The 22,848-nt window shown below is 46.3% G+C and overlaps 1 protein-coding gene across 2 annotated transcripts in view; it reads right to left on the reverse strand.

Annotated features, from left to right (window-relative positions):
- Positions 1–22,848, reverse strand: part of SF3B1 (splicing factor 3b subunit 1) — a 493,451-nt gene that overhangs the window by 389,252 nt on the left and 81,351 nt on the right. For both annotated transcript variants that reach the window (XM_069615730.1, XM_069615731.1), the window contains one exon: positions 13,167–13,407. In XM_069615730.1, the coding sequence (XP_069471831.1) occupies positions 13,167–13,407 (241 nt within the window). The remainder of the gene's footprint in view (positions 1–13,166; positions 13,408–22,848) is intronic.

Here is a 22,848-nt window from a genome sequence, read left to right on the forward strand (position 1 = left end):
CCCCTTCTGTGCCAGAAGATGTGCTGGGCCCATCGGAAGGTGTATCGGGGCACCTCCAAGTGGCCGATTAGTTCCGAAAACCATGGCCTGGCCGGCCACCATGGAGCTATCAGAATGATGACGAGTCGGTGAGACTCCTTGATCTTGAAAATTACCCTGTGCATCAGGGGAGCATCAGGGGAGTAGGCGGAAAGGCGTAGGCTTTCCTGCCGGTGCACTGGAAGGGAAATGCGTCGTCCAGAGAGCCGGGGCCCTGACCCTGCCAGGATGCGAACAGGGGACACTTCTTGTTGTGCCAGGTGGCAAAGAGATCCACTTAGGGATGACTCCACAAAGATCTCCTGAATAACGAGGTAGTTTAGCTGCCACTCAATTGTTTATTCCCAGCCTGCTGAGCCTGTCCTCCTTCAGGTTGGATTCCCCGGGAGGTGGACTGCCGAGAGGTAAATGTCATTTTCCAGGGCCCATTCCCACATGCTGATCGCCAGCCTGCACAGAGGAGGGGGATCTGGTGCCTCCCCGTATTGTTGACGTAGTACATGCTGGTCAAGTTGTCTGTCTGGATGAGGACAACCTTCCCCTTGAGAAGTGGTAGGAATGCCATGAGTGCTAGCCAGATGGCGTTCAGCTCCAACCAATTGATGTGGTATTCCTGCTTCTGTCGAGTCCAGGTGCTGTCGACCGAGAGATCGTCCAGGGTGGCTCCCAAGCCCTCGAGCGAGGAGTCTGTGGTGATGGTGGCCTGCAGAAGAGGCAGCCGAAAGGGCTTGCCCGTCCGTAGGTTGCAGTCCATGGACCACAAAGTTAGGTCCGCGTGGAGGAACGCTGATCATCTCGGATTGCGAGCCCCGCCCCCGATTCCATGAGTCAGCGAAGTGAAGCTGAATCCTTCTCATCCTTAGTCTCTTGTGCGGCACGGTTAACAGAACAGTCGCCAGTAGACCCAGGAGATGTTGGTACCACCATGCTGAGGTCCCCTCTCTGCTGAGGAAGTAGGTGGTGGCCTTCTTGATGGCCGAGATTTTGTCCTCCGACGGTAAAACCCTCTTGCAGCACATGTCCCAAATGAGTCCCAGGAAGGTCAGTCTGCGTAGGGAGCAGCAGTGACTTGAGGTTGAGCGAGAAGCTCTTTAGGGCATGAGAAGAGTGGCGAACCACTTCCGAAGATGCAGCCCTGACGAGCCAGTCGTCGAGGTATGGGTAGATGTGGAGGCCCTGCGCTCTGAGGAGGGCCGCCACTGCATTCATGTGTCTGGTAAAGACCCTGGGGGCTGAGTTGAGGCCAAAAGGAAGGACCTTGTATTGAAAATGGTAGCCCATGATCCTGAAATGTAGGAAAGAAAAATGGGGCTGCCAAATCGGGACGTGTAGGTACGCGTCCTTTCGATCCATGGAGCTCATCCGGTCTCACCTGTCCAATGTCTACGCTATAAAAGCTGGCGTAACCATCTTGAATTTTTGCTGGGGTAAGGAGAGGTTGAGGGTGGAAAGGTCCAGCACAACTCTCAGGCCCACCTGGTTCTTCTGAATGCAGAAAATCCTTGAGAAAGCCAAAGCCTTGCTGGGAGGTTGGGACCAACTCCACTGCCTGGCTCTCTACGAGCAACCGGATCTCCGCCAAAGAGTTGCTGTCCCAACCTGTGGGAGAGGAGGGAGGAGAGGCTGAGATAGGAAGGCGGAACCCCGTGGCTACTATAGAGAGGATTCAGGTGTCCGCAAAATTCTGGTGCCAGAAATGTGAATGGAGAGCAAGCCTGCCCCCCACCGAAGACACATGGACCCGAAGGGGCGTGTCATGCCTTCTTTCTCTCCGAGGCCGTCGCAGAGGAGGGAGGACTGGAAAAAGCCCTCACACACCCCCACCCCCGCACCTTTTTGTTGCTTGCGCTGGTTCTAAAACAGCTAGCGGTCCGGCTGCCTGGATCTGTGTTCCTGGAAGCCACAGAACCCTCCATATGCACGACCTCCTTCTGAGCGCTGCTGAGATTGAGTGTACGATTAGGGCGTGGTCTTTATAAGGATGGACAAATACTTAGCAGTTGGTTTTCTCATGTCCGTGGCAATACAGATGGAACGGCCTGAGGGGTCAATATGGGCCATTGTGGATTCCATGAGGTCATGTGCGACCAGCTTGCCCTCAGCTAGCCCCGCCTTAAAGCGTGATTGGCTCTGGGTGGGGAGTTCCAGGAGGAAGTCTGCAATTTCCCGCCATAATCTTTTGTTGACGGCTGCCAGAAAAGCATTGGCGTTGGCCTGATGTAGATGTAAAGAGGCGCTGGAATAGAGTTTCTTGCCTTACGCCTCCAAGATCTTCTCCTTGCCTAGCAGCGCCGCCGAAAAAGAGGACGAGGACGACTGGGGCTTGGAGTATAGTGATGGGATTTTGGCTGAGGATGGGCCGAGACCAAGAGTGTATCCTCCCTCCACCTGCTTGTACTTGGCGTCCAGGAGTCGATTGACCGGCTGGGCTGAGTGGGGTTTGAGCCAGCCCTTCTTGGCCAGTGAGACTACATCGGTCTGCATAGGAATCCCCGATTTGGCAGAGGGGCGTTGTGTGAGGACTCCAGCCAGAACCCCCTCTGCCAGCTGCTTGACCTCTGGTTGGGGTAGGCCCAGGTACTCCGCCAGCCCAGAAAGATGTTATTGGAAGGCCCTGGCTGAGAATGGCGTGTCCGGATCCTCCTCCTCACCCGTATCCTGTGGATGTGGAGAAGGAGTATATGGCACCGGAGGCTGGGGTTCAGGGACCGCTGCCAAAGGCTGTGAAGTTGGTTCTGGAGCCGGAGGAGGCAGCTGCACCAGGGCCTGGCGGCCCGATGGAGGAGTCTGTGGTGCCGCTAGTGTGGCAGGAATGACTTCCCTGATGGCGTCTCTGTGCTTCATCTCCTAGAAGACCCAAATGCACTCTGTGGTGATTGGCCGGCTGATTGTCCGGCAAGGACAGCCACCCTGCTCGGTGACTGACAGCTAGGCTGTAATGAATGGGAGAGAACAGAATAAAAGGCAGCGCTTTTGGCTTGGTAGACAGAGTCAAACACTGGACGAAGGAACCGAAGACAAACTTGGAAGAGACGCCTGCTGCAACTCCTGGACTGTTGATTTGCCCAGTGAAGCCCTGCTGCAGTGCCGAAATGCCAAGTTCGCATCGACAGAGAAGCTCCTGCAAGGACGACTTCTCCCCTTGAGTTGGTGGGACCAATCAACTCCAAAGTAAGCCACATGGAAATCCATCTCAGAGCAGGCTGAATTTCCACAGAGTTGCTGCTGGAAACCGTATAGCCAGGGAGAGAAACACCAGATTGTGTGCATTGCTTTTAAGCTGGCCAAGAGCTCCAGGAAGATCCTCCGGACTCCCAGGAAGCAGGACTGACCGAGCCTGAGCCCTCTCAGAGTGCAGGACCCCAGAAGCAAGGAAAGTCCATCTCGACAGCCAGGAACTGCGGTGTTATTTGCGGTAGACACGAAGAGCTGAAACACCAAAGTGCCATGTGTTTGAAGATTGCCGGTTGCGGTCGGTGACCTTACCATTGCAGTGCAGAAGTCCTCCCTCTTGTCCCCACAACTGAGGCCCAGGAACACCAGGATCTGCAGAGCTGCACAGGAACAGAAGTCATATGCTGCACTTTTCTTCAAACTAAAGGTACTGTACAGTCTCAGAGAACTTAACTCTTTATGTGTAACCTGACTTGTCCTTGTTGGAGACTTGTTGTCAGGATTCCATGGTACATTTCTAGAGTTTCAAAGGTTCACAACCTTAAAAGACAGTCATAATTCCCAGATAAATTTCATAGACTTCTTTTACTCACACATGTAATTAAGAAATTATCATTTAGCACATAAAACCTTTTGGATGTAGTTTTCAATTAAAGTGTGATGTTTGGGTTATGTTTGAATTAGAAAAAGATACTGGTATTAATATTCCTTAATGTTAATTCAGGAATCACTCATTTCCCCAAAGCAAGATGGAGAATCTTTTCTGCAGCAATGATTGGTGTAAATAATTAGGAGGTCATTTGGAATGTTGCTCAGAGTTCTAAACTGCCTTTCATTTTAGTAGCCATAGTGGCAGGTTGCAGTTTTCTTAGCTCTTGTGATTTATTTTAAAGTACACTTAATTCTTAGTAAACCCTTAAGTAGAATTTTAGAATGTCCATTTACATTTGCTTCGGAGTTGAAGTGAAGCATTCTTAGAAGCTGAGAAGATTGAACAGATGAAGCAAGCCAAGTTATTTATCTTCAAAGTCTATTTGAATTCAACGTTAAGAGAGAAAAAGACTGAGTGAAATCTATGTTCATATTTTTTCATTTCTTACTGAAGAAATAGTTCGAGTTTTATTTTGTTTTATTTAGAATTTACATTGTTGCACATATTTTTTGTATCGGAGTTTACATTTGCGCGTGTAATCCTTCTTTAGTGATTGCGTGTTAGTTTGTTTCTATTTAAAAGGTGTTCGCTTACAGTATCTAGCGCTTGCTTTTCTTTGTTTTTGAGTAAAACGCATTGCGCAGTAGGAGTCGAGTTAGAATAAGGAACCCTTCAAACGTTGTGCGCACGTGTATGCGTTGTGACGTAATTCCAGGAAGTGATCGTATTCACAGGACAGTTGCATTGCGTACGTGAAGCGTCGTAAGGTTTCATCTGGAAGTGTTCGTTTCTTCAAGACTAAAGCGTATGTGAAGCGTTGTGACGTCGGTATCCTTCAGGATGCAATCGGTTCGCGGAACGCGTTTCCTCTGAGGCGATCTTTTAAGGAGTCAACATATTTTTACATCGGATGATCATTTCCAGTGATTCAACTCGATTTTTTGTAAAAGATTTTTCAGAATCAAATACAGGACTAGTATTTATTGAAAAGTTATTTTTATGTAAAATATTCTTTGTGTAAATAAAGGTTGAATTCACTAAGGTCAGCTAATACAAAACCAAGACATATTCAAAGAAAATCTTCCACAGTAGAAGAAAACACAGACATTGAATTCAGAATTCTATATTTCAAGATTACATACTGATTAAGCCTATCGGCATCAGAGCATAGGCTACAGGTATAATAAGAGAGATAATATCATTAATAATATTAGTGTGGATTGATTATTAATATTTGTCTCTTAGATTTCACAGACACTGAGGCCAGAGGCGTTAATCCAGCTCCAGAGAACTACAGTGCCAGCCAGTGAAGATCTGTCTTTTGTCATTTTATCCTCTATTCCCCTTGGGTTTGCCAGCTAGGTAGTTTTATCTGTCGAGGGACTATTTGGCGGGCAGACTTGGGGGGGTCTGGTGGGCCAGCATCACTCCTGCAGGAAGATCCAAGACTGGACCTGACACTTGTCTTGGTTGCATCTGTAAAGTTGCCAACAGCTTCTTTACCTCACAAGCCTAATCAGCTTGTGGCCCTACTTTGATTTCTTCTCATTCTACAAAGACTTCTAAAACATTGGGCAAGACTTACTTACCTGCAAGAAGTGCTTCAGTTCTTTTTGACTTTTGCTAACTTAACATTGGCTGGCCTGGCTCCCTGAATGACTCTTCTCTCCTCTGCTTATTTAGTGCATCTTCCTTTTAGGAAGGGGTTAACTAACTTTGCATTGGGGGTTACCAAAAGTACTTACCTGCTTCAGAAAATGCGTGAGATCTCTTGTTCTGTTCCAATAACCTTTTCCTTTGACCTACTCCTAAATCGGATTATAAATGCAACAGATATTTATTAATGTCCCCAGCACCCTAACTATTGAAGTTACCCGAGGGCCTAGGTAGTGTGTGGGGCATCCTAAAAGACTATTTACAGATTTAGAAGACCAAGTGTGTATTTTTGAAGTGTATTTGTGTGTTGCTTTATATTGCTCCATTTTGAAGGTAACTGACTGTTAAATAAATTAATAATTGTTTAATCAAGAAACCTTATGTGTACGTTTATTTGAATACTTGTCACTGAATCTCTGTGCAACTCACCTACAGCTCACATCGACTCCTCTTGAGATAAGCCTGGCTGCTCAACATGCTACCAACCTGCGTAGTACAGACCTAGACCAAAAGTTGGGTTCCTATTGCCAGGAGGTCAGGGTTGTTGTAGTGCACCCAAAGGGTACTGCATACAATCTTCCCTAACAAGAGACAAAGGCAAACTAGCCCTGCTGCCACTGCTTGATCTATCGGCAGCCTTTGACCTGGTTGATAATACAATCCTGAGCCACCACCTATCCACCTCTGCCAACTTTTCAACTGAGGCCATTAGCTGGATCTCCTTCCTAGGGGACAGATCCATGAGAGTCTTCTCCTAAAAGACTAATGCTCCACCCGCCCCCATCACCTGTGGGGTACCTCAAGGATCCGGTGTAGCCAACACTTTACAATATATTCACAATACCTCTTTTCACAATATATTCACAATACCGCTTTTCACATTCCTTGACTTTATTGGCATATCTTATACAAATTACGCAGATGACACTCAAATCCTCCTCCTCTCTCTGGTAAATACCGTAAGGACTGCCACCCTCAACTCAGTCTATACGACCACCAGGCTTGGATGGTTTCTCACTGGCTTTGTCTAAACGACGAAAACACAGATACTTCTGCTGGTTCCTCCTTCAATGATCAAAAGACTGGACCCTGAATATTCCTCCTTTAAGATTGACGGCCTCCCAATTCCAGTCTCACCCTTTGTGAAAATGCTGGGCGTATACGTAGACGCCTGCATTTAACTCAGACGGCATATCAATGCCATTGCCTCCTCAGCTGCCCAGACTAAACTAATCAACCCTGCCAGACCGTTCCTTTCTCAAGAAAGTTGTCTGACAATTTCAAGAGCCACTATAGGATCTAGGCTAGATTACTGTAATGCCCTTTTTGCAGGCACATTTGACCACAACATACAAAAGCTGCATGTCATCCAAAACAACTCCCTCAGAGAAAGTACTGAATATTCCCAGAAAGGAACACATTACGGCAGCTTCCAAAAAAGTCCATTAGCTCCCTATCTGTGAACGGATCCTCTTCAAAATATTGTCCACGACACACAAGTGCCTATCCAAGGATGCACCACCTTACCTATCCCAAAAGCTCACTAAAGCCTCCTCTACCAGACCTACTAGAACAGTTCGCTCGCACTGCATCATCCAGCCTAAATTTAAATGGGCAAAAGCTGGAGGCTTCAGTTTACCAGCCATTGCAGCCAAACACTGGAACTTGCTCCCACACAGTATGCGAGGAACACTTCTATTGGACTTTCAGAAAAGCACTAAAAACTATATTGTTCACCTAACTAAATTATGTACCAGGAAAATATCCATCTCAAAACATTTATGTTGCAAAATGCAAGTACTTTGTTCTTAAGAGTAAATGTTTTATGTAACTGCACCTTGATGCCCCCGGGCTTAGTGCGCTATATAAATGGAATAAATAAAAGGGTGCTCATTTAACCAAATTGGCCCCAGTCTTCTTATTTAGCCATTTTAGTGTTTCTTGTCCTTTCTTGTTCCTTCCCTTGACATCCAGGGCGGGAAATTCCTTTGTGTGATTTTTATCTTTGGCGGGAGTCCCCTGGACTCCCTCCCAGGAACAAGTCTGTCTGTGAAGGCAGGAAACAAGGGAGGAGTCCAAAACTCCACAGCCCCGTGTCTTCCTCCTTGCCTGAATAGGGACAAATACCAGTGGGGGGGCTGGCTGTCCAGATTGGACACCCAGACCGCCCCTTGTCAAATGCAGGCAGATAATGCAGCAGTTGTGTTCTAATTCCTGATAAATCCTGCGAACCTGGAAGCTGAAGAAAAGTCACCACTTTAACCGAAACCGAAGAGGGCGATTAAGAATTCACGGCCGAAATGATTTCCAGCGACCGGAGAGCCTGTTGTGTAACCGGAGCCTGCTGTAGTCCTTCCTCCCAATCAACCTGGGTACTCCGAAAACGAGGTGCCTGGTCCTGCTTTTTGAGCCATCCCACACTTTGCTGTGACCTTGCGTTGCTGCAATACCTCAATACCCGGGGACCTCAAGCCACTGTGCGGTGCAGTCTTCCGAATTCCGAATCCCGCTGAAACTTCGTGGCCATCCTGGTGAATCTCCAGAGACACGAATAGAGTCCGAAACGCCCGCTCACCAGAGTGCTGGACCTTTGTAATGATGAAAATTTAATGGCGATTCTGTCTTCTGTGCTCCTTGAAAAGGTGCCAAATCTGCAGAACCGTATTCAGCCGCAAGGAAAACCTTGCCTAGATCCTTCTTAATTGATCCCTGATGCAAAGTTCTTCTGAGGTCTTGTTTTCAGGCTCTACGACAAGGCATCCACTGACCAGGTATTAGGCTGAGATCCTGAAGTCCTCCTGCTGCAAAATCATCTTCAATGCTGAGGTACTGTGTTGGCTTGGGTATGTACTTACCTTAAGTCTCTTAGGATTTTGTTTAGCTGTGGGGTGTTTTCTGTGATGGGGATGCCTCTCATCCAGTACACCCAGTCCCCACTGCTAGAATCTTGCTAGGGTGTGCAGTGCGAAGCCCCTGTACCCTCTTCTAACTCTAAAGTAAAATACTCACCTGTTTGCCCAATCTTCCTAAGGAACTCTGACTTTTGCTACTTAATAACCTATCCTGACACTGCCTGTTAGTCACTAAATCCTAGTGACCCCCCCCCCACCCTTCTGCCACTGAGACCACTCATGCTCAAAGAACAAGGAAAATACCTTTAAAGGATTGGGCCTTTTGCCTAGAAAAGAAAAGGGTTTAAAAGTGACTTACTTGTAAAAAGAGTTGGTTGCAAACTGAGTGAACAGTTAAAAAAGTTCTTACCTTGGATGTGTGATGCACTATTCTTAAACGTATGGTTAACATCTTTCTTGCCTTAAAAACGGTTTTGCCATTCTAATAGAAGGTATATTACTCACCTTTGATTAGGTTGTGCCTCTTCTGAAAAATCATTACTTGGCATTACCAGATTAGTCCTGTTATGATAATTGTACGAGTGTCCCCCAACTGGGTCTTGCTTCTCCCTACTTGCTGTTAGCCTCTCCAGAATAAGTCTGTATTAGGTTGTTGCCTACCTAGAGTGACTGAGTCATTCAGTAAAGTGTAACATTAGGGCTTACTTTCCCTGTGCCATCTAACCCAGAGTCTGTGGTTCTAACTGTCCTTTATAAGTCATACATCAGTTACTTGTATAGCTGGGAAAGATCTACCCTTGACTCCTTGTGCGATTGAAAAAGTGTATGGGTTTTACTTACCTTGAGTTAGCTGTGTGCCACCCCAAAAATAAGTTACTGCTTATCTCAATCTGTGTTTCACGGATCTCAAAAACAGCTGTAATTGAATATTACATCCTTCGGTTTTACTCACCTAGTATAACTGTGCGTTATCACAAAAGTAGTTATAGGTTTTTACTGTACCTGGAATAAGTGTTCCACTATTCACAAAACGTATACTGCCCAGTTGACGGATGTGATTTGGTGCCGAGCGACACAGTACAACTGGTAGAGTCTACTGCCCTTGCATTACTGAATGTAATTGTGAAAGTAACCATTGGTTTTTACTCACCAAGAATAGGTGTGACCTATACTGAATATGTATGAAAAGGTTTTGGACGTCCCTAGAACTACTGTCAGGTGTTCCAAATAAGGTTTATACTTTGGTCTGTGTACCTTTATAACCGATTTAATATAATGTGTTAGTACTTATTTCCCCTAGATGTATCTGGGCCTACCTGTGTTTAAATAAATCCATTATTTTTACATACATAGTGTTTCTTTGGACCATTTGTATTACAATTTCATTTGTACCAATTCTACAGCCCTCCCTCCCTCCTAAAATAAGCCTGGCTGCTCTGTCTACGATACCATGTACTCAGGTGGTACATCCTTATACTAAGAGTGGAGTCTTGTACTGCCTCAGTTGTATGGTATTGATGAAGTTGGGTAGCACTTCAGAAAAACTGTCCTAACAATGGGTTTAGTAAGCCCTTAGTTGGACTTCAGAAAAACTGCTAACACTGAGGTGAAATGCAAGCCAACCACTGGAAACTGAAGTAACTGAAGAAGACTATGACCAGACGCCTGTAAACCTTTTGCGTTACCGTGGAATGACCACTTCTGTCCTGACCCCGATTTCTACTCGGCAGAGGAGCTCCCAAGAGTATGACAACATCCCTTGGGCTGGTGGGACCAACAAGCCCGGAGACAAACTGAAATTTGAGACATCTCCTGGGTTGTTTTGCCTTTCCAGAGCAGCAGACTGCAAATACCAAGAGACCCCAGACACATTTGCAGTGCAACATCTATGAGAGGCCGAATCCGCCAAGTCTTTGCTGAGCTCCAAATGAACCACTAGGGACACGATCAGACACATCCAAGTCCCCTCAACAGAGTGCAGGACTCCAGGATCGAAGATGATAGACTAGGCAAATACCGTCCTTTGTTGGTGCTACAGAAAAGGCACCAAAACCGCAGACTGACCAGAGATGACTAAGAAAACTGTGCCAAGGGTCCTCTTCTCAAGACTGTTGCTGAGACATCCCATTCAGTCATTCCTTCCGTCACCAGAACGAGGAATCAGGAGACTGGGTCTGTCACTGCTGCACAGAGGAGAATCCAACCACAAACATTTCTTCCAACCCAAGGTACTGTGGGGTGAAAAGGTATTGCTTACCTTAAACCAAGAAGTCGCTCCAGAGTATTGGAGGACCTGAAGAGGTTTCCAGCGTGCCCACTCTACCGAAACTGCTGCCATGTGTCCCTTTAGTGAGTCCTTTAACAGGGTTTCCATTGTTGTGTTAACTCCTCGTGCATCTTGTCCTAGAGACTGGAAGTATCCATGGGAGGAACTTTTGCTTTTCTGCTGCTTAAGACTTTGAGCCCTCTCCCAAAGGCCTGCCTTCATAGAGTTAGGGAATCAGACTTTAAAAGCTTTAGTTTGCTGAGAAAATGCCTCTAGAATATTAAGATCTGCTACTGTATGACTTACCAATCTTTTTCCTTCCGAAAAGACTATGGGGTTTTGCTAACTAAATACAATTACCACATAGCTGTCTCTTAACGCGAGTGCGCGGTCGTACCAATAACAGTAGAACCGGCATTATTGTCAAACTTTGAAACAATTGTACCACAAGCAACTACCAACTAAGCAGTGGCCTTTGAAAAATATCTATAAGTAAGCCAATGTGCGTTAGTTAAGTGGTTTAAGTATTTTAAGACATTTCTTGTGAAAATAGAATACCTATGTATTTTAATATACCTTAATTGGTGTGTTTCTTTGGACTACTGTACTGTGTTCAGTGAACTTAACTACAGCTCACATATTCCTCCTATGATAAGCTTGACTTCCCTGCCACTTTACCAAGGTTTCTTGAGTAGTACAAGTTTATACTAGGAGTTTGGGACCTGTATGCCAGACAGTTTTATGAAGTCTTACCTAAAGCGGACTTCGGAAAACTCTCCTAGAACTCCCCTACATTCTCAAGAACCATTTGGGACACCTAAAAAATTGAGGCTAGGTGTAGACTGGGGTTGGACTTCCAAACTTAGTGTATGATATGATCTACGATATATTTTATTTATATCGCACTCATACACAAGTGTTTCAGAGCGCGACCAAGCAAAGGGAGGGGAACAAAGGAGAATAAAAACAACGATCTTACTAGGCCCAGTGACAGTAAGAACGCGCAAGTGCATGGAAAAGGGAAAAGGGGGAAGTGCGAGGAAGGGGGAGGAGCAGAAAGTGCGGCACAAAAGGAGAGAATAGAATAAATAAGTGCAATAAATAAATGCAATAAATAAAATAAATACAGGCAGAGGGAAGTGCGTAGTTTGTTAGATAGGGTATATCTGATAAGTGCAGAAGAGAAATGAGAGACTGTATGGGTGCAGATACAGATCCCAGTACAAGTGGTGGCTCAGAGGCAGTGCATGAGGGTTAGCAGGTACCTGGGCCCAAAGGAGAAGGGGTGGCCAGGAGCATGGTGCAGACAGAAAACAGATCAGCAGGGGAGTAGAGGGCCAAAGGCAGAAGCGAAGAGGAAGGTCTTGGTGCTTCCGGAACCGGAGATGGTTCTCCTCAAGTTTCAAGGTGGCCGGGAGGCTGTTCCAAAGGGAGGGCCCCTGCCGAAGACAGATCTACCACCAGCTCGTTTCCTTGAAAAACGACTGATCCTGAGGGTGTTAGAAGAAGAGGAGCGAAGGGCTTGAGAGGGGAGATATTTACAGAGGGATAGTTGAAGGTATTTTGGACCCAGGCCTCAGAAAGCCTTATGGACAATGCAGAGGGTTTTAAATTGAATCCTTGCGTCCACTGGGAGCCAATGAAGGGATTTCAGAGCTGGAGAGATATGATCCGAGGGCTTGAGGCAAAGGACAAGTCTTGTAGTCCTGTTCTGGATTAGTTGTAAAGGGTGGAGAATGGAGGCAGGTAGATTTAGAAAGAGGCTGTTACAGTAGTCCAACCTAGAGAACCAAAGCTTGGGAGACAGTGAGCTTCGGGGGAAGGAGTGGAAAGCCAGAGTACCTCTAAGGCAGTGCAGTAGGAAGTTTGACTTTTTAGAGACGTCAGATGTATGCAGAGAAGTAGAGTGTGGCATCAAAGATGACCCCGAGATTCTTAGCCTCGCAGGTAGGAGGGCAGCCAAGGAAAGCCGGCCAGAGAGCGAGGGGACAGGATGGTGAAGGTGTACCAATGAGGAGGCTCTCAGTCTTGTTAGCATTTAGATAAAGATCATTGGCGCACATCAATTTTGAATGGCGATTAGGCAATCAGAAACGAGGCAAGGAGACGTGTCCGATGGTAAGGTGTTGGGCTTAACTGTGATATAAAACTTTCTCCTTAATTTAAAAGATTGCATTTAATATACGTGTTGTATGTATGCATTTAAAGTGGAGTGGAACCCCTTGATTGTGGCCTAACTGAGTATTTTTACTTAGCTAAAATATCCTTTAAAAATGCACGTATTATTAACTCATGCTAAAACAGACCTTTAAACTCTTCTCCTAAAGATACCACACAGGAGAGCAAACTATTTCCATGTTTGCTAAATATTTTTACACTGTAAAGGTTCACAAAAGATGTTGTCATGAAACAAATGCTGCTCAGGTTAGACAGAGGCTGGCCAAATAAAAAAACGGACAATGATTTGTAAAAACACTGGTATTGTAAGCATAAGAGGCAATTGAACTAAACTCTACTCAAAAAGTACCTCTTTCTGTTTTGGGGGTCTCATCCCAGCGGTTTTTACGTGCACTTGACGATGCACCTCCATGACCTGGTGTTGCATGGCCTGGTGTGTCACCTCGGCCAGGGGTTACAGCTCCTGCTGGTGTATGGCTCGGTGTTGGATCCCATATTTTTGAGCCTGGTGTAGCCCCAGGTGTTTCACTACCCTTTGCACGACCCGGTGTCTCATCCCACCTTAAAGACGAAGGTGTATGTCCAGGGGTCTAAAAAAAAACAATTGGCAATTATTTTTGTCCTTTGAAACTTTAGGCATGTACATTGGCTTTTCTACAATGGATGCCTTTGAACATTCAAAGCAAATTTCTAGAGCATTTTATCTAATAGTATACAATGAAGGTGTTTCAGGATATAAATCAAAAAAGCAAAGAAAAAGGAGATTACTTGCAATAGAAAGTGATACAACTGGAATCAAAAGCTACATAGTAAAAGATTAAATTAAATGAAAAGGTTCACCAGATATACCCTCATCAACATCCTCTTTGCCATTACCTCGCCAGACGTATGGACTCTTCATATGGTCCATGTGCTGTCTTTCTCTTCATCTCCCCTTAACTGTGGTACCCAGGGGAGGCCCTCCTGGCCCCATTCCACTCCTCTATGGTCATCATTAATATTTACCTGAATGGCACAGTCTTGGTCCAAGGCCCTCACGCCAACCTTTTCCCACGCTTGTTGGGGAGAATTCTCAGAAATGTGCTAACTTTATTTTTTTTAACCTGAGGAGCATAAGACCCTTTTCCCCACTCATGTATTTTAATGTTTCTGAGCTTTGCGTTTCTTTTGGTTATGGAGCCTGACAAACTCCATAGGCATCATCTTATACATTGTGTCACACAGCATTTCACTGGCACAGGGTAGTCTTTCAGATTTCCCAAAGGTTTACATAAAAACTACTGTTTCCCAGAGCAGTGAACTGAAACTGAATTTACTTACATTTGTGACTTTCTAGACCGAGCACACACCATCTTACTAGGTAACCCCTCCAGCACCCTATTGTATCTCGTTTGTCTAGCTTCTCATGTAACATTTTTATGTTACCCTTTCCTCACTGAATGGCTGCCACAGTGGTTTCGTTTTAACTACCGTGGTGTGGTTTACCGCGGACTGCATTCGCCGCTGCAGTAAAGCACCCAACGGTGCCATTGTTAAAATGGCCCAGTCTTTTTTCACCATTTCTTTGTGGAAAGGTCCTTCTTGAGATTTACTCTGCGCGCCAAACCAGGTTTGGTCCCATTGTTCCATTTGCCTTTGGCGGGATTCACGAGTGAAGCCCACCTCTGGCTCCAGGGTGTCTGGGGTAGGCAGGAAGTGAGTGAGGTGCCCGAAACACTCTGTGCTTAGTCTCCTAGGAGACCCAAATGCACTCTGCAGTGGTTGGCTGGCTGTCCGGCAAGGACAGCCACCCTGCTGGGTGACTGACAGCTAAGCTGAAATGAATGGGAGAGAACTGAACAAAAGGCGAGGCTTTTGGCTTGGAAGGCAGAGTCGACCACTGGACGAAGGAACCAAAGAGGAACTTGAAGAGGACGCCTGCTGCAACTCCAGGACAGTTGGTTTTCCCGGTGAAGCCCTGCTGCTGTGCTGAAACTACAAATTTGTATCGACAGAGAAGCCCCTGCAAGGACGACTTCTCCCCTTGAGTTGGTGGGACCAATCAACTCCAAAGTAAGCCACCTGGTTAGAGCTGTTTGAATTTCCACAGAGTTGCTGCTGGAAACCGTATAGCCAGGGAGATGACCACCAGATTATGTGTGTTGCTATTAAGCTGGCCTAGAGCTCCAGGAAGAACCTCCTGACTCCCAGGAAGCAGGACTGACCGAGCCTGAGCCCCCTCAGAGTGTGGGACCCCAGAAGCAAGGAAAGCCCCTCTCGACAGCCAGGAACCAAAGTGTTGCTATTTGCGGTAGACACGAGGAACTGAAACACTGAACAGCCACTGATTTGAAGATTTCCGGTTGCGGGCGGCGACCGTCCCATTGCAGTGCAGGAGTCCCCATAAGTCCTCCCTCTTTTCCCCACGAATGAGGCCCAGGAACAGCGAGATCTGCAGCACTGCACAGGAACAGAAGTCATCTGCTGCACTTTTCTTCAATTCAAAAGGTACTGTACAAAGTCTGCCCGAAACTCCCTGTGCTTAAGCTCCTTGGTTACAGGAATGCACCCAAAGGTGATTGGCCGGCTGGCTGTCTGGCATGGACAGTCACCCTGCTGTGTGATAGACAGCAAGGTTGGAATGAATGGGAGAAACCTGCATAAAAGGCGAGGCTTTTTGGCTTGGAAGGAAGAGTCGACCAATGGACGAAGGAATCAGAAGAACTTGGAAGAGACACCTGCTTCAACTCCTGGACCGTTGGGTTTGCACAGTGAATCCCTGCTGCTGTGCTGAAGCTCCGAATTCACCTCGACTAGAGAAGCCCTGCAAGGACGACTTCTCCCTTTGAGTTGGTGGGACCAATCCACTCCAATGTGAACTCGTTTGACATCCTCTGGGAGCTGGCTCTGGAACACCAGTATGTATGCGTTGCTTTTAAGTCAGACCCGAGCGCCGGTAAGATCCTCCGGGCTTCCCTGGTGCAGGACTGACCAAGCCTGAGCCACAACAGAGTGCTGGACCCTAGATGCGAGGAAAGTCCATGGTGGAATCCTAGAACCACGGTGGTGCTATTTGCGGTCAGACGCGAGGAGCTGAAACACAGAAGGACCGCTGAATTGAAGTTAGCAATGGGAAGGTCAGCAGCAGCAATGGGCAGAGCAAGAGTCCCAAGACTACCTCCCTCTTGTCCCCACGACCGAGGCCCAGGAACACAGGATCTGCATAGCTGCACAGGAACAGAAGCCAACTGGGACCATTTCTTCCAACCAAAGGTACTGTAAAGTCTAAGAGAACTTACCTCTTGTTGTGTAACCTCACTTGTTCTCAGTGGAGACTTGTCTTGGTTGCTTCTGTAGAGTTGCTAACAGCTTCTTTACCTCACAAGCCTAATCAGCTTGTGGCCCTACTTTGATTTCTTCTTTTTTACAAAGACTTCTAAAACATTGTGCAAGACTTTTAACTACCTGCAAGAATTGTTTCAGCTCACCTAGACTTTTATCCAGATTGACTTTGGCCTGGCTCCCTAAAGGACTCTTTCGCCCTCTGGCTTTGTGTTGTGTCTTCCTTCCAGGAAGAGGTTAACTTACTTTGCATTGGGGGTTACCAAAGTACTCACCTGCTTCAGAATATTTGTGTGATCTATTGTTGTGTTCTAATGACCATTTTCTTTGACATATTCAAAGTATTGCTCTAAATGCAACAGTAATATTATTGTCCACAGTGTCCTAGCTATTTAAGTCACCTGAGGGTGTAGGACATGCGTTTGCCATGCCAAATGTGTATTTTGGAGTGTATTTGTGTGTTACTATTAGATTGCCCCCTTCTGAAGAAGGCTTACTCAAAATGACTGTTAAACTGATAGTTGTTTAATCGGGAAATCTTGTGTGTAAGAGTTCATTTTAATATGGGTCACTGAATCTGTGTCACTCCCCTACTGCTCACATTGACCCCTCTTGAGATAAGCCTGGCTGTTCATCTTATACCAAAGGTTGGGTTCCTATTGCCAGGAGGTCAGGCTTGTAGTACAATCACCAAAGGTTGGGTTCCTACTGCCAGGAGGTCAGGCTTGTTGTAGTACAATCAAAGGGTACTGCATACAATCTTGCCTAACAGCTGAACACTGCAATGTCATCCAAGTATGCCGTGAGGAGGTCGCCCATTCCATTCAGAACATGATTTACCATCCTTTGGAATGTAGCAGGTGCATTCCTTAGTCCAAAATGCATTGCCTTAAACTGGTAGAGGCCTCCTGGAGTTTAACATGCCGTTTTCGCCTTGCCATGGTCTGCCAGAGATATTTGCCAATAGCCTGAGGTTAGGTCACATGTACTGAGGTACTTGGCTGAACCAAGTTTATCCACCAGCTCTTCTGTCCTAGGTAAAGGATGGGCATCAGTCATGTTGACTGCATTAAGAGCTCTATAGTCCACACAAAATCTCAACTCCTTGGATCCTGCCTTTGGCACTAGTACAACAGGACTAGCCCATGGGCTTGTAGATGGCTCCATTACCCCTAGATCAAGCATCTTCTTGACCTCCTCCTTTATGTGGGTTCTTACATGGTCTGACATCCTGTACCCCCTGCTTTTGACAGGTAGACAGTCACCAGTGAGGACATCATGCTGGCCCCAAGGGGTCAAACATGGTGTTAATGAAAACAGGGAGGCAAACTGATTCAGCACCTTGCACTCCTCCTGTTGATCCAAAGTCAGATCAGAAGAGAGATTAGCTCCTCTTATTTTTCCATCTAAAGGCGGTCCCCTGAGAAGGTCAGGTAGAGGTTCACTCTCCTCTTGATCAGATGCTAAGAGCAAAGCTCCCATTTATGGTCTGGATACATATGCCTTTAGGCGGTTGGTGTCGGGGCCTCCTTAGGATTGCCCAAGTCCACCAAATAATTGACCTCTCCAAGTTTGCCCACAACCTTCAAGCGTCCAATCCATTTGTCCTGTAAGGCCCTTTGCCTCGTAGGTGCAATAACGAGAAGTAGCTGGTCTTGAGTAAACTCAACCATGCTGGCCTTCTGGTCATGCCAATGTTTGACCAGAGCCGGACCTGCTTTCAAGTTTTCTGAAGCTTCTGTCATCATGTGTGTCATTCTCCTTAGGAGACCGAACACAAAGTCAGTGATTCTCACTGGCTTGCGGGAAGGCGCACTCTCCAACTTCACCTTGATTAGGGCCAATGGACCTCTAACCGGATGACCATAGAGAAGCTCAAAGAGGTTGAAGCCAACTCCTTCTTGGAGGACTGCTCTATAAGCAAAGAGAAGGCATGGCATTAGGTGGTCAAACTTTCTTCCAAGGGGTTCTTCTAAAGCACCCAGTTCTATTAAACCTCTCCACCAACCCATTGGTTAGGGGTTTTGGTAGGCTGTTGAGAACTTGTAGGTCACTCCAGTTTTTCCACAAAGCTTGCATGTAGTGAGACATAAAATTGGTCCCCCTGTCCGAGGTAACCTCCTTAGGAAAACCTACTGATGTAAAAATACCAAGTAGGGCCTTAGCCACTGCCTGAGGAACAGTTCTCATAGGTAATGCTTCAGGTTACCTGGTAGCATGGTCTACCACAGCCAATATAAATCGGCTGCCTGAAGATGTGGGAGGGTCTAGGGGACCAACAATGTCAATCCCTACCCTCTGAAAGGAACTCCCATCACTGGGAGGGGTACCAAGGGTGCCACGTTCTTGGCTCCACTCTTGCCAGATGTCTGACAAGTGTGACAGCTTCTACATCAGACCCCATTTTAGCCCAGTAGAAAAAGAGACATCCTTTCCTTGGTCTTTTACAACTTAAGTGACCAGCTAAAGGAATCTCATGGGCTAACTGTAGAAACTGGGGTCTCCCCTCCTGAGGCACTACAAGTCTTCTGTAGTCCCCTTGGATAGACTCTATAAGCTCACTGTAAAGGAGGCCATCCTCCCAGCACAGCCTGTGCTTTCCTGGCTCTTGCCCTTCCAGGTGGGAAGCTGCTTGTTGACGAAGTCCTTCAAGAGTAGGACACTCTGACCTCTGCTGAAGTCTGCCCTGCAGGGGCACCCTTCTGCAAACCAAGTCTGCCGCTCAGGATGGTCTTTAGGATCCAGATCTCCAACAGAGAGAAGGTCTTCTTCCAGTTCAGTTCACCAGTAACTGTTTCACCATCCTCTAGTTGGTCCTCCCACTCAGCCTCAGCTGGTGGAGGGGTCACATATGTGACCTTGGACTGTACTCTCGGGGATGTCCTTGTTTTGTGCACTGGGGTGACACTTTTCTTTCTTCCCGAGACCTAGGGTTTCCCCTTTGTCTCTTTCTTCCTGTGGACTCAGTGTTATAAGTACCTCTGTAACAACCCATTTAGAGTCATCTAAGGTGAGCTCTCTGGCCTTCCTAGTCTGCTCCTGCTTCCTCTTACTGAGGCCTGGGGGTGCTTGCTAAAGTCATTCCCCAACAGGACTCTCCCAGGCACCTCACTCTGAACACTGACTGGTATTCGTACAGTCATATTGTTGCACTGGATGAGAGCTGGTAGTATTGGAACCATCTGGAGAAGGCCTCCAGCAAGCTTAGTGGGACCTTTGGGTGCCTTAGCAACATCCGCCGGTTGGAAAAAGTTCTCATCCACTACAGTAATGCTGGCCCCAGTGACTCCAATGGCAGGGGTTCCCGTCCATTAACAAGTACACTCTTCTTGTAATATGCTTTGGTGTTATGAGGAATAGAGTTATACACATCTACATTCTGCTGTTCCCACAGACCCAGGAAGAAACACTGGCTGAGACTCCAATGGGGTCTTCAGCCAACAGATGAAAATTTGCACTTGCATCTACTTCTCCCTCAGGGATGAAGGCTACGGAGGCAGTGTGGACCCCTGAAGGTTTACCCTGGCATCTGGGATCCCCTTTCACATGGTCAGTAGACCCACAAGCATAATATTTACCAAATCTGGAATGGGGGTTTCTGCTGACCTCCCTCTGGTTTGGCACCAGAGGTTTCACTAGACTGACCTGGTTTCCCACATGGCTTACCCTTCTTATGTTTGTGGCCCTCTTTTGTGCGAGAGGTTTTAGAATTCTCTTTGTCATCTTTCTTGTGCTGCTTACCCTCATCCTTTTTGTGAGTGGCCCCAGAATCTTTGTGAGTAGCCCGGTTGGCAACCCACAAGTCAGCAGTATTTCCTACCTTCTTGGCATCAATCTCATTTGAGTCAGCCAAATGCTGCCTCAGCTCAGGAGAGCAGGTATCAAAAATAGATTCCAACAAAAACAGATTGCATTCCTTCAAAAGGTAGTTACTCTGTAACCCATAACCCATTCATCTAAGTTTTTCAAACAGTCACACATCCAGGTAGCCCAGGGGGTAACAGTCTTTTGGAGGGTCCTAAACCAGGGTACTGGGCAGGAGTTTTCCCAAATGTAGCTATCAAAGCTACTTTAGTTTATTATTTGATAATGCGCTCCCAACCCTGGGGTAGCCGGGCGCAGCGGTAACAAGAATACTTAGTCTTGGTTACATACAGTGGATACATTACAAGTTATTGCAGTATTTACATTAAAGATGAGAAATGTGGGTACTTCACAACACACCGTCAGTGGTATGAAAGTCAATAGTACAGGTTTCATAAGTCACAGTGGATTCATGCCATAATATAGGGCCTGGTGCAGAGGACAGTTTAGTGGGCGTCCCTTGTCCAGAGCCAGCTTTTCACGTTGCATCTGAATCTGGAATAGAGTTGATCAGCTCTCAATGCAGTAGGGAGAGCATTCCAGGCACGTGCCGCTCTGACAGGGAAGCTTGCTCCACCTGCTTTTGTTAGTCTAAATCTGGGGATTTCTAGTGCAAGATGGTTGGACCCTCTAATATGGTGACTGGAGGATTTTCTGGTCAGTCTGGCCGAGATATATGGGGTGCAGTGTTGTTAAGTCCTTTGTGGGTAAGAGATAGCGTCTTGAGGAGGATTCTGTCACTAATATTTAGCCAGTGATGGTCTTTCCTCATATTATATATATGCACTCTACGAGGTATGTCCAAGGCTGCTCTAAGAGCATTATTCTGCAGTATTTGCAATTTGTTTATGCCAGTTTTATTGGCACCTGCATATAGGGCATTACAGTAGTCCAGTTTAGACATTACTAAAGCATTGACTAGAGTGACAGTTGGTTTTGGAGAGGTAGGGTCTACAGGCCCCGATTAATTTGCAGGTGTAGGCTGTAGATGAAGCCAAGGAGTTAACTTGTTTAAGAGATAAAGTGGAGTCAAGGTAAAAACCTAATGTTTTTACCTCGGTTACCACCTTGATTATGTTGCCATCAATATTAAAAGGCTGGGGCTAAGTTTTTTGAGGTTAGAGTCGTAACCCAGGATGAGTATCTCTGTTTTGTCGTCACTCAGGAAGAGGCCGTGAGAGGCCATCCATGCCTGAATGAGGAGGTAAATCTTATTTACTAGCGCAGTGTCTTCGACAAAGTTGCCGGATAGTGGTATGAGGATCTGCGTGTCATCCGCGTAGTTAGTATAGGTTACCCCCAATCTGTTAAGTTTGTCGAAGAGTGGCTTAGTGAAGATATTGTACATTGTAGGGGAGACACATGAACCTTGTGGGACACCACAGGTGATTTGTATTGGGTCAGCTGAAGCTACAGGGGAGAACACTCATCGTGCGGTAGGCTAGGAAGGATTGTACCCAGGCTATAGCTTCGCTTGAGAAATAGGCGGCAGATGCTAGATGCTTGCATAACACTGCATGGTCCATTAGGTCGAAGGCCGCCGATAAGTCAAGGAGGAGCATAGCTGTATTACCTTTATCCTTCAATTCGTTGATTTGTGTCTTGAGGTCAATTAGTGCCGTTTCAGTACCCTGTTGTGGTCTGAACCCAGATTGGCATGATCCTAATAGTTGGTTTTTCTCCAGGTAGTTTTTGATCTGGAGGTAGGCTACTTGTCAATTTTCAGGAGGAATGGGACCGTGGTAATGGGCCTATAATTACTGGGGATAGCTGAGTCAAGGGTCTGTTTTTTTGAAGATAGGCAGTACCCAGGATTCTTTGAGGTTGGTGGGTACCGTCCTAGTTCTAAAAGGAGGCGTTAATTAGCTTAGCAATGAAGGGTGCTAAGTCCCTAGCTGTGTCCTTCATAACTTGTGCCGGGCAACTGTCACCTTGGCAATTTGAAGGTTTCACAGAAGATATGACCTTTTCAGTTTCCAGAATGGCTATGTTGGTAAACCTGAAAGGTTTGCAATTGTTTAGTGTATCTGATCTAGGTGTATCTGTCGGGCTGGTGGTGTGTGTTCCTGTGGAACTCAAGGAGGATTTTTTCTTAGCGATTTTGGTTTGTAGAGTTATTTTAATTGCTAGGGCATTTTGGATGTTCGCACACCATTGTTTGTCTTTAGGGACATTGTCTGTGGGAGTAATCAGGTTTCCCATTTCCCGGAGGATGGAGAAAAGTTCTTTGGAGTTCGAGTTAGCTTTACTAATTCTCTCATTGAATGTGTCTTTTTTGGTTTGGATTATTTCCTTGTATTTATTTACAAAATTGGTAAGTAGAGTTTTATTCTCAACTGAAGGCGTGCCTCCAGGTAGCTTGGACTTTACGTTTTTGAGTTCGTAGTTCTTTAAGATGGGGGGTAAACCATGTGTTGAGGTGCGTTTCTGGTTTACTTTTGCATAGTTTGATAGGTGCAATCGTCCAAGGCATTGGATATAGTTTTGTTGAATGTCTCAACTAGCATATTTGGGTCAGAGTTGAAGGCACTGGTGGTAAGAGCTGATAGGAGGAGTTGGAGTGAGTAGTTTTTCAGCACTAATTTCTTTTTTGCTTCAATTTGGCAAGGGTGGTGCCATTTCACGAGTAGCTAAATTTGGCAGTTCTATATTAGATGAGAAACAGATGAGGTGGTGGTCGGTCGAGGTTTGGGGTGTGATATTGGAGATGGTAGTGACGCAATTACGGTTGGCCATCCAGTCTAATGTGCGTCCTTTTATATGAGTAGGGCCTAAGACTTTTTGGGAGAGGCCGTGATCGACTAGAATAGATTGGATAGACTGAGCCCGTTTGTCCTCAACATCGT

Source organism: Ambystoma mexicanum, chromosome 9 (assembly GCF_040938575.1).
Source record: "Ambystoma mexicanum isolate Mex_15411 chromosome 9, UKY_AmexF1_1, whole genome shotgun sequence".
In the NCBI taxonomy this organism is placed as follows: Eukaryota; Metazoa; Chordata; class Amphibia; order Caudata; family Ambystomatidae; genus Ambystoma; species Ambystoma mexicanum.